Raw genomic sequence first — 15472 nt, forward strand, 5'->3', positions numbered from 1 at the left:
AGTTTTTATACTACTTAAAATAGTATGCAACTTTCTATTTATATACAGCCTATACAAAAATTAGTTTCCATGACAATATAAAAATAATGAATGCAGAAAATTTTAAGTATAAAAAGACAACTCTTTCCAACTACTTCATATGCGAACGAAGTTTACATAAAATATCTTGAACAGTGTGCGAGTTATGTTCCAGAAATGAAAATATCTATATTTATGGATATAGAAACTGTAGGATAAAAAATAAAAGCTATATATCCCACCCCCATCATATTACATACCAGAAGGATAAAATGGATGGAGTTGCTGACATGCACACAATGTCAAATTTTTACCATGAGATTTGTAACATTTCGTATATAGGAAGTTGGTATTTACAAAATCTAAGTAAAGTCATAAGCTTCTGATCCAGAATAAATAGTGGGAATGGTGGATGAATAATGAACAAACGGACAAAAGCATTAAAAATATTCAAACTGATGAACTGTCGACATTACTGGTACAAAATGTGTACTATATTTCACTGAGATAACTAAACCAGTTCTGGAGTTCCTCCCAGGAAACAAAAGTATCAATAATAGATGAATGGATGGATGAACAAAATAGCAAACACATTAACAATACCAGTATTTTTTAAAATAGATTTTGCTAAAAGGTTAATGACAAAAACTATTAATTTGTATCTTTCTCCCAAAATTTTGCCAAAAGAGTTATCAACAAAAAGCAGCTTTAACTAAATCTGATGTACTTAATTCTGATTTGTGTATACAATAGATTGTCACTGCTATTTGACCTTGACCTTTTGAACACCAAACTAATAGGGATGCTTCATACATTATTGTTCATATTATGAATACATTTAAAATGTCCATCCATAATTCAATAAGTTTCTTTTCTTAATCTTTTTCAAAACAAGAAAATCTTATACCAAATACTCTACCCGTGACTTTGAATCTTTGACCCCCAAACCCCTGGTGATATTTTATATCCCATAATAAGCTTCTTTGCAGTGTCGGATGACAATTCATCCATTTCAAATATAGGCAATCCAAAAGTAAGCACTATGAGTAGTGAGAAAATCATTTATTAAATATACCCCGACCACTCCCTCATTCTATTCCAGTCACATAATTGAGATGTATCTAATGTTTTGTACCAAGTTTCTGTGACCCATAAAATACTGCAAGAATAGTTGTACTAATAAATGCCAAATAAAAAGATGGATGGAAAGAACAGCTAATGGCCAAACAATAGGATTACTACGTATATACCTCTATATGGAAACTACAAATCAATCATCTAAAATTGAAATATTTGCATATGTAACCTTGACCTTTGATTTCATTTTCCTTTCATTGCTAGAAAGGTTTGTTCTCTAAACTGCAGCTCCTCACAAATCTAATAATATAGTTCCTTAACAAAAATAATAACCAAAAAGTGACACATTATGGATAGAGGGATGAAATAACACTTCAATGACCCACTCTTTGCAACATTTGTTGCAGGAGAGACATTAAATTTGATGTCAAAAATTCAATTTTTAACAGGGAATGTTTCTTCACTATAGGCTGCATAATCCTTGGATAGAAAATTAATGAAACACTTAATGAATGCTGTTGAAATAAAATAAAGACTAAAAGTTCATTAGTATTTTATTTACCAGAATCTCTTCACATAAAATGGAATGATAATGAAAAATCAAACACGAAAATAAGGAAATCACATAATCATAAATTGTCATGCCCTTTGCAAAGGTCATCACTTTTCAACCAATTGTAATAAGCTAAGTCTATAGTGTCTAAACTATTACATACCATATTATCATAATACATGTCAAACAATGTAAACTGGGAATATACTTGAACTAAGGTACTGAAAATACATATGTACTCAATTTTACAAAGCTGGTCTTGAAATTCTTAATTAACATTTTGGGTCTATTTGTAAAAACTCCAGTAGCATATATGAGTAGTGAATACTGATTATTTTCGGATGCCTTAGATTGCAAATAGAAGATAAATGTCGCTTTGTATCATGAATTATAAATCATGAATTATAAATGACTACATTATCAATTTACTTACACATTACTTACATTCTATATCGCATATGTGCTACAGCAATACATAATAAAAGATAACTAGAAAAATAATTATCACACGTCTTACTATGTAATGCTTCAAAGCCTTGTTGTTTTGTTCATGTTTTGACCATCTATGAGAAGTTAAACGTTTAATTCAAACAAATGTTTATAGTAAAGAGCCATATCAAGAGCACAACAGAAATTAGATTTATTGATTCATTATTGACAAATAATGAAAACTTGAGGAAAATGGAGATGGATAATAAATAGACTGATAAATAGTTATGTGGTTTTTGTGACAGAGAATGAAAAATTTATTGACAATCAGGATTTTCAATCAAAAGCTGTATAATATCAACGGAGGTTTTCTTGTTGTATAAGAAATTCAGAGAATCAACATGGTTTTCTTGTTGTATAAGAAATTCAGAGAATCAACATGGTTTTCTTGTTGTATAAGAAATTCAGAGAATCAACGGAGGTTTTCTTGTTGTATAAGAAATTCAGAGAATCAACATGGTTTTCTTCAATACTCAAGGTGACATCACTTGGAATAGATTCCAGTCATAAATTCCTGTAAAGAAAATATAAACAACTAATATTCACTTAGGTAATTTACACTGAATTCTACAGCTCTTAGCATCATGAGGTTTTCTTGAAAATAAAACAAATTTCTCGGGTTACAAATCCTGTGAAGATTGTTAGGATTTTTTAAAAGACATGAAATGATAAACATTGCTATGTTTCAGTAATGTCATAAAGTATATTCAGTCAGTCATGTCCTGACATATATTAGTCAGTCATGTGTCATGGTGTATATTCAGTGGGTCATGCATGTGTCATGATGTATATTCAGTTGGTCATGTCCTGATGTATATTTGTCAGTCAACATGTCATGATTTATATTCAGTCAGTCATGTCCTGATGTATATATGTCAGTCATGTGTCATGGTGTATATTCAGTCAGTCATGCCCCGACATATATTAGTCATGCACGTGTCATGGTGTATATTCAGTCAGTCATGTCCTGTTGTATATTTGTGAGTCAACATGTCATGATTTATATTCAGTCAGTCATGTCCTGATGTATATATGTCAGTCATGTGTCATGGTGTATATTCAGTCAGTCATGCCCTGATGTATATATGTCAGTCATGTGTCATGGTGTATATTCAGTCAGTCATGCCCTGATGTATATATGTCAGTCATGTGTCATGGTGTATATTCAGTCAGTCATGCCCTGATGTATATATGTCAGTCGTGTGTCATGGTGTATATTCAGTCAGTCATGCCCTGATTTACATTTAAGTCAGTCATATGTCATGACACAATTTTAAATCAGCCATGTGTACTGAGGTACATTTCAATCATCTAAGGGTCATATGTATATTTCAGTCATGTGTGATGGCGTATATTTCAGTCATGTATATTTATAAAAGTTGTGTGTCACAGTGTATATCTTTGTTGATTTTGTCATGATGTATTATATTTCAGTCATGTGTGATGGTTTATATTTCAGTCATGCATGATAGTGTATATTTCAGTCAGTCATATGTCACAATATATTTTTCAGTATCCTTCAGAGAAAATTATAAGTTGCAAATGGCATGAAAAGAAGAGATATAATATGAAGGCTAACACATACTTTGAACTGAAAAAATACAAAGTAATCTCCAGTCCGTTCTTTAATAAAAACAGCATATACCAACTTTCTATGTAAACTTATTACGCAAGATTTATACTGTGATCAATCCATCGACTACTAATATTTTGCTACAATGTATGTGATAACTTCATGCACCAAGGTGTTCAACCACATCAATATAATATGCCATGTATGTCATAACTTCCTAAACTCAGGTGTAAAACCACATCAATATATTATAATGCATGCTATTAGCTTCAAAATATTCCCAGGAAATTAATATATAACCAACCAACCAACCATTTAACTAACTAACCAACTATTTAACTAACTAACTAATTAATAAATTAATTATTCAATTAATTAATTAATTAATTGATTAATTAATTAATCAATTAATTAATTAATTAATTTCACATTGGCACTAGAAGCCTTGACTTTGTTGGCAAGGGTCAAAAAATAAAGCTGCATTATGTAAGTCATCTTACCTTCAGTTGTGTTTTAAATTCTTCATGACCCTCAATGAAATTGGTAAAGAAACTTGGGTCATTCTGCTGTAAGAAAAAAAAAATGTACAAAATTGACAAATGTATCAACTGTCTTCCTCAGATAAAAAGGAAGAAACAAGTAAATACTAAAATGTATAACTGATGAAATGTATCGGTTACCATGGTTTTTAACATCGTTTCTTCTTCCTAGCTGATGAAGTAAACTAGTGGACCGAATTTGAAAGCTTTCCAATAAATATAATTTTTTATGAAGATAAATGTGAGCCACTACTTTGAGTCATAAGCATCCTGTTGACAGACAGTACAAAGTTGCTACTGTAACTTTAATATACAGTATAATTTAATATTATACAATACTGTATGATTTATTACACTGATAATACTGCATACCCTAAATTCCCTCATGATACATTCATGCTAGATGATAAACACACCATCAATCTTTTTTTACTGAAGAAAACAAGACAGAATTCAGGATTTCATGTGAAAAAAGTTTTATTTCACATTATCTCTTGTTCAACTTTTAAAAGACATATTAAACTTTGTCAAAATATGTTTTGGCACTTTGTTCAGCTATACTTTTAATGGGAATCTGATAGAATACTACCAATTACAAAGTTTGTTCCACACAAATATTGCCAACTTCTCAAAAATGTTAATAGGATGTAAAACATCTTCACTGATCAAAGTTGTGCATATTTTGACATTTTTGTAAAAGAAAACTAAATCCATACAAATGCAGATTACATACATAGTTTTTAATAAATTCATAAAGTTTGGCATGTTCTGCCCTGCCCCCCCCCCCCCACCACCACACACACACATCTGTATCCCTGAAATGAATCATAATTTGGTGCTTATATATCTGTTGGGACTATCTAAGGAGCTCATGTTTAACTATCTTTGTTTTTAGCATGGTAACTTATTTTGGTCCGTGATATATACCTGAATTAATTAAATACACAATTCACAATTATATCAACATTGCCATGAGAAAAAGAGTTGGTTGTGCTTTGAAGAACATATCTAATATACCTACATTTCTCTAACAAGGCCCAACCTGTTAAAAACATCATCATGTGATGTTCACATAGATAAACCTTATCCACATGCATTCTTTGTTCTCCTGATTTTCCCATACACAATCTTATCACCATAATAGCATTCCAGAGAAAGAAACACTTTATGTTTACATTAATTCCATATCATTGAGCAGCCTTACATGGTTTTTACTAAGTTTTCCTGCAAAAATGTCTAAATGTGCACACTTTTTATCTGACCAGCAATGTAACTTTATGTTCTCTTAAGATTTTGACTTCTCTGGCACTTTCCTATCAGTCTACAAAAAGAGATGACTTATAAACATGTGCAAAAACTTTCGGCAGAAGTTAAAGTCACTTACTGAAGCAATACTATATACCTGGTACCGCACTATAATATATAATAAAACACTGAAACTTTGCTGAACTGACTCAACTTTCCCTGCAGACAGGAAAAATGGTTGATACATATAGGGTCAATTTAAGATTGATCAATCCTTTTATTGACCAACTCTATAAAACAGCAAACAAACACTTTGTTCAAATAGTAATGTAAGGTTATTTTAATGTAATGGGAGGGATCGTTAGCACAATTAACACAACCACAGATTATGCATTTGTGCACATGCGAAGGCAATCCATGTGGGATCCAGCACCTGGTTAGTGCTTTATGTTCAATAGCTTCCTAGGTGAATTCAGCAAAAGATGCATGATTTTGACTGGGGCTGAGACTGTGAAATCTCGAAACAGGGGGAGTTAATTTGTATGAGTTATTTCCCTTAATATAAATGATACAGAGATAGTCAAACACTTTTCGTTTTTCAGAGTGGGTTGTATTCAGATGCAGCTGAAAGTAATTTCCAAATGTTTCTGTGACTGTGCAATTGATTTGATGAAGAAACACTTAAATAGAGTAATACATAACAGTACTTTGGTTATTTATCATTAAGCCATCATCACAGAAACAAACATAAAATGTACAATAATTTAACTTAGTTCAGCTAGCAAGGCTTACCGCTGGCTCTGAGATATCTGAATCACATGCCTGGCACACAGATTTAGCAAATCCATACTTGTCCAGCTCACATCTGCAGATTTGGCATTCAGGTTTCTCTGCTTTATCACTGACTTTCTCCCCAAATAACTGCAGGAAGGTTCTCTGATGTCGTCGGTTCCCATCAATTAGATGGCCAGCATCAAATACGGCCCCATCATAATCAATGGCTAGGTTTGCACACTGGTCATCAGGAATCTGGATGTCTTCCAGTAGGTCATCACCTACATTTTTGGAGGATGGTCTTGCAGTGAAAACGCTGTTCTCATCCAAGCCTACCGAAAACAATTGAACATGTATATAAAAGTTGGTACAATATTGTAGGAAATATATGGTCCATAGTGATGAGACATGTAAGGACTAAGGCTTATGAATACTATATGGTGTTTTAGTTTTCCTCCACCTCAAAAATGACAATTTCAACAGAAAACAAGTGCAGTCAAGATCTTCCATGGAATGTGGTTTCTCACTAGTGACCAGCATGATGTTAATGCCACCCCAAGTAAGCAACAATCTAAATCCTTGTATATCTTGGGACATGTTTAGGGTAGATAGTAATGTTACATCAGAATTTCAGGTGAATACATTGATATTGTTGATGATGCCACTGCTGCTGAATTTAAATCGATACCATCTTCTATACTCCTGAAAACCACTCATCCACTCATCCTGAATGGATGCAAACAGGTGGGCCAAGTAAACATTTTACTATGTACTCATCTCTGGGCTGAGTAGATTCTGATTTACACCTTGATAATCAGTCTGAGTGCAGTTATTTTAATCAGCAATATCTCTTGATATTTGGCACGCATCAGTTATAAATAACCTGTACTTAATTTTCCTCCTTTTAAAACATGCTTCAGAGGAAACAACTTCCTTTTTTATATACAGGTACCAGATGTAAGCGTGATACAAAATTGATAACTATCATGAGTATATATTATGTGTTAGTTTCACACTCGCCCTTGATACTGAAAGGTTTTTGCATTTACAGTGACACTTTTCACTAATTTTGGACACATTTCTGATGTGGAGAAAGATTACCTCTCAATGAGTACATCATTATGAATCAGACCTCTTAGAATTTAACAAGCAGAGAATGTCAAACTTTGTCTGATTTTCATCAGGTCTGGCAATGATACTATTGCTACAGGTCACCTGTATTTTTAGACCGAAGCTTTATTAATATATTTTCATGCCAGATGAAAGATGCCATCACATATTTCTATCAACATGTACTTACTTTTCACAAGAGAAATGTTGTGAATTTACATTAAAATGTCTCAGCCAATTTACACCAACCTTCAAACAATGCTGTTGTAAGCGATCTATAAAGCATAAATGTTGAGACAACAGCCAGTTGGTTGAAGTCTAGTTGGTTTAGAAAAGTTCTTTTGACCAATCAGCACTCTTTCTTTTTTAGGAAAACTGAATTCTTCTATTAAATACAAGTTAGTGACATTTTTCTTGTGAAATATCTGCAGGAACATTTAATTTGGCATGACAAGAAATCAGCACAGTCTTGAAAATATTAGTGGGGCAAGTGTAGCGCTTTAGACCACTCGGCCACTCCGGGCCCCTGGGGCAAGTGTAACACTGTCTGAACAGCTGAAGATCATATAACTTTGACATGTATTTTAACATCTGCAGCATGTAAAAATGTGTGATAACTCACTGACAAGAAACTGCATGACATCAAGATTAAATGAAGTTTGCATTGTAAATGTGAATTCAACTGCCATTTCTTGAGTTACAAACCTTGTCTGTTGAGTTTATCTAAGAAGCTACGACTTACGCTATACCAATTACAAGGCTTTGACCCATATTATTATCAAGCTTACATCAAGTATCTGTGGTACTTTTAGTAAATGAGTAAGCAGTGTAGTAAAGAAGTGTACTGTGTTGAGTACAATGAGGACAGAGACAAGTAACTCACCCATCCCAGGGACACGTCCTTGGGATTTTGTTTCCTTAATATTTTTTTAAAATTTAGCATTCAAAGGTGAGACAAAATTAAGTGTAACTTTGAAATTCATCCATGTATGAAAAACACTTCACAGTTAACCCTTTACCTCATACAACCGTCTTTTGACGCTTCTACAAAAGTCCCATAGAAGCGCATTTAGACGTCTGCTGTAAACATCAGCCATTTTAAGCCGGTTTTCGTAGCGCCACCTTATTAGATACTACATTCATTTCTGTGAATGATAATTACGTCAGATCACGTGGTCACTGTTTATGTTCTGGTCGATATCTGCTATTTAAAGTAACTGGGTCGTAATCTCCACTCTCCAAAATGGCGGTCGCGGATTTCATTCAGTACTTACGAAGTTTTCATGATCAGAATCACAACTATGAAGGATTCAATAACCAAGGTAAAGGCTCTGATATTGATATAGGCTGCAATTAGTTTTTATAAATTATCAAATTTAGATGACTTAGTGATGTAGACACAGATGAAAAACTTGTAAATTTCGAGTATGAGAAATGGCAGCTCTACGGTTGGCCACACGGCCTCACTGACATGACGGTGAACGAATTCTCTCCAGATTTTAAAGCACATAACAAATTCTTCCGTGATAAATAATTACACAGCTATAACAATCGGACTTTACTCTTAACTTGTTCCACATGTAATAGATGTGTACCAAAAATGTAAAATGGTTAAAATTGCTGTTAAATGTAACATACACTACATTGCTTAGTTCACAGGCAAGCTATGCGTATGCGGTCGACTAGGTAACCTGTGTTCTATGTATAGCGAGCTGCACTTTGTCACTATGCTCTATGAGGTAAAGGGTTAATATATTTTACAACTAAAATAAATATAAACTGGTAAATTTAAGATGAAAAAATGGTTTAGCAGTTGGACAAGAAATGTACCCTATAAGAAAGATATGTAGCATAACGTTACCATAGATTTTGTCAGTTGGGTTTCTATTGTTGAGAAGCTGGAAGGCACTCTGTCTCAAGACAAACATGCTGATGTCCTGATCATCCAAAGCCTGTCTAACAGCATCATATGTTTCACTGTTGGACTCGGAACATGGTGCACAGGTCAGGAGAACTAAAGACTTGAAGACACCATTTCGGAAAGGCATTTCTGACGCTATCTTGATAGCAGCAATTGGATTCATCTGTCCCTGACTGGAATTCTCAAATTTCAGACTCTCCAAGCCCATGGCAAATTTACTTGCTACATTGAAAAGCTGGCCTTCCATTGTGTGGTGGAAATAGTTACCAGCTGTAAACCCAATCAGACCATAGCGATTCTCAGAGAAACCTGCAAAATAATATAGAATTCACGTTTAATCAGAATGATACAGAAGTCACTGATGATCAGAATGTACTGTATCCAGAATTTAACCTCACATGATCTGCATAATGCACAAACGTAATTAAATTCAAGTTACTGCCATTTATGCAAACACTGCATTACTGTTGCCACCACTGGATAGATAACTTTAAATTCTGACAGGCTGCTAATGCAGAAAAACAAATGGAGGCAGATTTTTTTTTCGTTTGACAGAATAACTGACTGCAGAAATATATACCCAAATCCAATACTCTAATGAGAAATATATACCCAAATCCAATACTCTAATGAGAAATATATACCCAAATCCAATACTCTAATTAGAAATATATATCCAAATCCAATACTCTAATTAGAAATATATATCCAAATCTGATACTCTAATGAGAAATATATACCCAAATCTGATAATCTAATGAGATATGAATACCCAAATCCGATAATCTAATGAGAAATATATACCCAAATCCCATAATCTAATGAGAAATATATACCCAAATCTGATAATCGAATGAGAAATATATACCCAAATCCAATACTCTAAAGAGAAATGTATACCCAAATCCGATAATCTAATGAGAAATATATACCCAAATCCCATAATCTAATGAGAAATATATACCCAATTCCAATACTCTAATGAGAAATGTATACCCAAATCTGATAATCTAATGAGAAATATATACCCAAATCTGATAATCTAATGAGAAATATATACCCAAATCCAATACTCTAATGAGAAATATATACCCAAATCTGATAATCTAATGAGAAATATTTACCCAAATCCAATATTCTAATGAGAAATGTATACCCAAATCCGATAATCTAATGAGAAATATATACCCAAATCCAATATTCTAAAGAGAAATATATACCCAAATCCCATAATCTAATGAGAAATATATACCCAAATCCAATACTCTAATTAGAAATATATACCCAAATCTGATACTCTAATGAGAAATGTATAGCCAAATCCAATACTCTTAGAAATATATACCCAAATCCGATAATCTAATGAGAAATATATACCCAAATCCCATAATCTAATGAGAAATATATACCCAAATCCAATACTCTAATGAGAAATGTATACCCAAATCTGATAATCTAATGAGAAATATATACCCAAATCCAATACTCTAATGAGAAATATATACCCAAATCTGATAATCTAATGAGAAATATATACCCAAATCCAATACCCTAATGAGAAATATATACCCAAATCTGATAATCTAATGAGAAATATATACCCAAATCCAATACTCTAATGAGAAATGTATACCCAAATCCAATAATCTAATGAGAAATATATACACAAATCCAATACTCTAATGAGAAATGTATACCCAAATCTGATAATCTAATGAGAAATGTATACCCAAATCCGATAATCTAATGAGAAATATATACCCAAATCCAATACTCTAATGAGAAATGTATACCCAAATCCGATACTCTAATGAGAAATGTATACCCAAATCTGATACTTTAATGAGAAATGTATACCCAAATCCAATAATCTAATGAGAAATATATATCCAAATCTGATACTCTAATGAGAAATATATACCCAAATCCGATAATCTAATGAGAAATGTATACCCAAATCCAATAACCTAATGAGAAATTTATGCCCAAATCCAATACTCTAATGAGAAATGTATACCCAAATCTGATACTCTAATGAGAAATGTATACCCAAATCCGATAATCTAATGAGAAATATATACCCAAATCCGATAATCTAATGAGAAATGTATACCCAAATCCAATAACCTAATGAGAAATATATGCCAAATCCAATACTCTAATGAGAAATGTATACCCAAATCCAATACTCTAATGAGAAATGTATACCCAAATCCAATATTCTAATTAGAAATGTATACCCAAATCTGATACTCTAATGAGAAATGTATGCCCAAATCTGATAATCTAATGAGAAATATATACCCAAATCCAATAACCTAATGAGAAATTTATGCCCAAATCCGATAATCTAATGAGAAATGTATACCCAAATCCAATAACCTAATGAGAAATTTATGCCCAAATCCAATAATCTAATATGAAATGTATACCCAAATCCAATAACCTAATGACAAATTTATGCCCAAATCCGATAATCTAATGAGAAATGTATACCCAAATCCAATAACCTAATGAGAAATGTAGACCCAAATCTGATAATGTAATGAGAAATGTATACCCAAATCTGATACTCTAATGAGAAATGTATGCCCAAATCTGATAATTAAAAATTCTTACCTTTCTTGAGCATGGCCTGATCCACCTCCCAGACCATGTTTCGGAGTTCAGCGGCAGCTCTTCTGTTGCAATCCCTATCCTCCACAATGAACACAACGTCACTTGAGCTCTTGGTCTGAGGATAGTCAGGTTGGTTGGACATGTATGTCCTTGTCTCTCCTTCCTGATAAACCTTCTTAGACTCATCGGAACAAGTCACTGGAAAAATAACATTCTTTGTAATCAATTTCAATGCAATGGTACATAAATTGATACTATAGTCCCCTTACTGTTGCTGGACATTCCAAACAGTTGTTAGCAGTTTACTAACAATGTAAAAGAGATCAAGTTAAAATTTAAATTTAAAATCAAATATAAAATTGTATTTTATCAAGACTGATTTACATTGATTGACACATAAGAATTTTATTAAAAATAAGATGCAGTTGGACCACCAATGTATACAGGACAAATATAAGTTTATTTGAAACTTTGATTTGGTTGAACATGCAGTGTGTACCCATCATTAATTTATATCATGCATTCATCAATGGACACTATCTATTTACTTGCTTCCTCAAAGCATAACTCATTAAAATTATGTGATCACTAGAATTCTTCATTCTCCTAAAACTTATGCACACAATACATATCCGAAATTTTATATCCAATCCTGCTTTGGAGGAATGAACTGACATTCTATTACACTTGTGCACACTTATTGACACATTTCAAAGATCTATCTTCAAAGTTGTAGGTTGGTGGACAAGAAAGTTTGGTATTTACCTATATATAACACACCACAAAATGTCAGAGTCCTAGAGCTATCATTACTGATATGTGCCAGAAAATGAAGCTCAGACAAACAGTAAATAAGATGCTTTTAGCATTAGACAACAATGTTTATCAACTCAGTCAATTTAATGTTGTGAACCACTTCCTGTTCCTAGCCAAGGAAAAGGAACTAATTTAATATGGAGTATGAAAGTCTCAGACTGACAACCAAATCTCCCAAAAGTAGACATGAATTCTACATCATTTAAATAAAGTATTCCAGTAGATCTGGGTCTATGCAGTTTACAGTTTGGATTACATTAAAGACAGATAAATATGTAACATACCACACTGTGTTGGTAAGCGTAGACTGACACCCTTCTCTCTGCAAGTTTGGATGTAGAGGGCTGCTATGTCACACCAGCTTTCAGAGTTGTACATACATATCTTCATTGACTCTTCAGGGGCCACCTTAAATAAAAATATTTAATACTACAAATTAGTCTAATTAATTCAGTTTCCAAGAATCTAACAAGTGTTTTGATATTAGTTATCAGTTGGTAAAACTTAGTATCTGAAAATTTTATTTGTTTATCTAGTAGTAGCCTGGCTGAAGGATAGATGCCGAAGTTCTTCAATTGAATGCCATATGAAAAGACTAAAAACTTGTAGATGAATGTGAAGAAAAAGATTTGGTATTTGACCTGATGAACATCAAGTTGTTTGGTAAATGTCAGTATAACGATTATGGTATACTAAGAAAGAAATACTTAGATTCTGTTTTACAAATATTTATCCTTTCCTTTATCAGTTTTCTTAATTTAATATCTGGGATAAGTGTGACCTTTAAATGGAGATAACTGAACAGAAAGTTAAAACATCATGGTGGTTGGCTCAAGTTCACCAAATCAATTTATCACATAAAAAGTTAATAATAGTAAAATTCACAAATTTAAAATAGACAGATAGACAGACAGATAAATACTTCACTGCTTACCTGTCTGAAGCAAGGCCTCAAGTAAGAGCTGGAAGAATCAAACATGGCAGAACATTCATTCTGGTTTGGTGTTGGCTCACGTGATTCAGCAAAGTTTTGATTTGTTCTACATGTCCTAGCCACTTCCCATGATGCAACCATAGTCTCTATGTCACTGGCAACATCCCCTTTCACAGTCATCATATCATCGTATGGCTCATTGTTGTATGTTCCAAGCAGGCCTCGGACCTTGTTGAAGTACCAGCCACTAATTCCGATGAAGTGGAAGTTGTTGTCAATGTCAGATATCAGTCTCAAACCCTTGCCGTTGTCAAGATGGATACTGTTACCAATGCGCTTGATGACCAGTTTTTCATATCGATATGGAAGATCTGTTGGCTGTGCATCGATGGTTACCTACGGAAAAAAAAAAACCTGTAAAATATGACTCAGTATAATGTAAACTTTTTTCTTTCATCATTTCCTATCTGTGCTAAAAAGAATATGCAATGCTTGATGCAAATCGTCGTAAGATTCATAGAACAGGTGTTCCACAGAACATAGCATTTTGTGTTAAAAAAGCTCATTGACAGGTGTCTGACACATAGACAGAATCTGTAGTGTATTAAGTGGATTGGGGTGCAAACTTTACCTATATAGCAGAGATCTCAAACCATCCGCATGCCAATCAGAATCTTAGCATATATTTTCCTTAATCTGTGTAGGTCTTATAGAAGATTAACATTTTAATAAATGGAACAAACTTTCTCAATAACATTCAATCATGTGCCAGTTTAGGAGTCCTATTAAGTCTCAAGTCTTCTGATCCCAAAAGCATAAATAGCTTCCACTGTAAATACGATAATGATGATAATAAACTTTTCTGCATGATTATCTCTTCTTTATTGCTGTCGTGATTATTTCATCTGGTTCACTTCTAGGTGCAGTCTGCTTTCAAGCTGAAACCATGAATGAAGTGTAATATTCTATCCTTTTGATATTAAAAAAAAATTGAAGAAAAGGGCAGGAGTGTTTCCATTGTAAGTCTTGATACTGCAGTATTTTTCTTTATACGATTATACCTGTGTCCTTAAAAAAACCTGCCATTAAGACTTTATCGCACAAAAAAGGAATACGTAAAATTTGTCAACCAAGTTCTGCAATGTTACGAATAGCTGGCATCTCTGCATATAGTAATATTATAACACTATTTCATTTGAACACAGCAACTCAAGATGAAAATACTTTAACATGGTCTTCACACTGCTTATGCCAACACTGCAGGCTGCTGCCAGAAAAATGATACCTGTGTCATGCCATTCACATTCAAGAAAAACAATATGCTTGAACAATATATATTCAAATTCCTCAGTGGGTTACCTCCCTTTTTGGAACAACAACACTGTAAATTTGGTGATAAAATGACACCTGAAGAAAATAACACTGCATCACACTCAATTTAGACAGCATTTACTGCAATCTTTTCTCTACAATGAATACAGTGCAGAATGTGATGATTTGGCATTATAACCAGGAGGAAAATGCCAGGAATTATTCGCTTGAAGACAAGGAGACAATGGTTGACAATGTTACAGGTAGCACACAACATCATAATATACCCATTACATAACAGTAAACCATATCTGAACCACTTTGTATAGTCTGGTTCTTAATCCTTCATTTTTTAAACTGGATTTCAGTTTGTGATCAGAGAAAGTAGTTAGTATCCAGTCAATGTGCTCATGTAGTAATGCACTGAGACAATGGAAAGGTTTCAATGACCCAGGGTTCAAAGCATCCTTTTGGCAGCTATATATTCCACAAG

The 15472-nt window shown here is 33.2% G+C and overlaps 1 protein-coding gene across 2 annotated transcripts in view; it reads right to left on the bottom strand.

Annotated features, from left to right (window-relative positions):
- Positions 1-1631: 1631 nt before the first annotated feature.
- The window catches only part of LOC149808215 (uncharacterized), a 91415-nt gene continuing 77574 nt past the window's right edge, over positions 1632-15472 (bottom strand). The window contains exons 31-37 of one of the 2 annotated variants that reach the window (XM_089974973.1): positions 13669-14064; positions 13019-13142; positions 11919-12116; positions 9240-9608; positions 6287-6600; positions 4211-4273; positions 1632-2651 (exon numbers count right to left, since the gene is read on the bottom strand). In XM_089974973.1, the coding sequence (XP_089831099.1) occupies positions 2622-2651; positions 4211-4273; positions 6287-6600; positions 9240-9608; positions 11919-12116; positions 13019-13142; positions 13669-14064 (1494 nt within the window). In that variant the 3' untranslated portion in view covers positions 1632-2621. Of the gene's footprint in view, positions 2652-4210; positions 4277-6286; positions 6601-9239; positions 9609-11918; positions 12117-13018; positions 13143-13668; positions 14065-15472 lie in introns of both variants that reach the window. The other variant, XM_089974966.1, reaches the window with a different exon arrangement.

The sequence above is a fragment of the Sinohyriopsis cumingii genome, chromosome 1, assembly GCF_028554795.1.
Source record: "Sinohyriopsis cumingii isolate HCF-2022 chromosome 1, ASM2855479v2, whole genome shotgun sequence".
Taxonomy (NCBI): Eukaryota; Metazoa; Mollusca; class Bivalvia; order Unionida; family Unionidae; genus Sinohyriopsis; species Sinohyriopsis cumingii.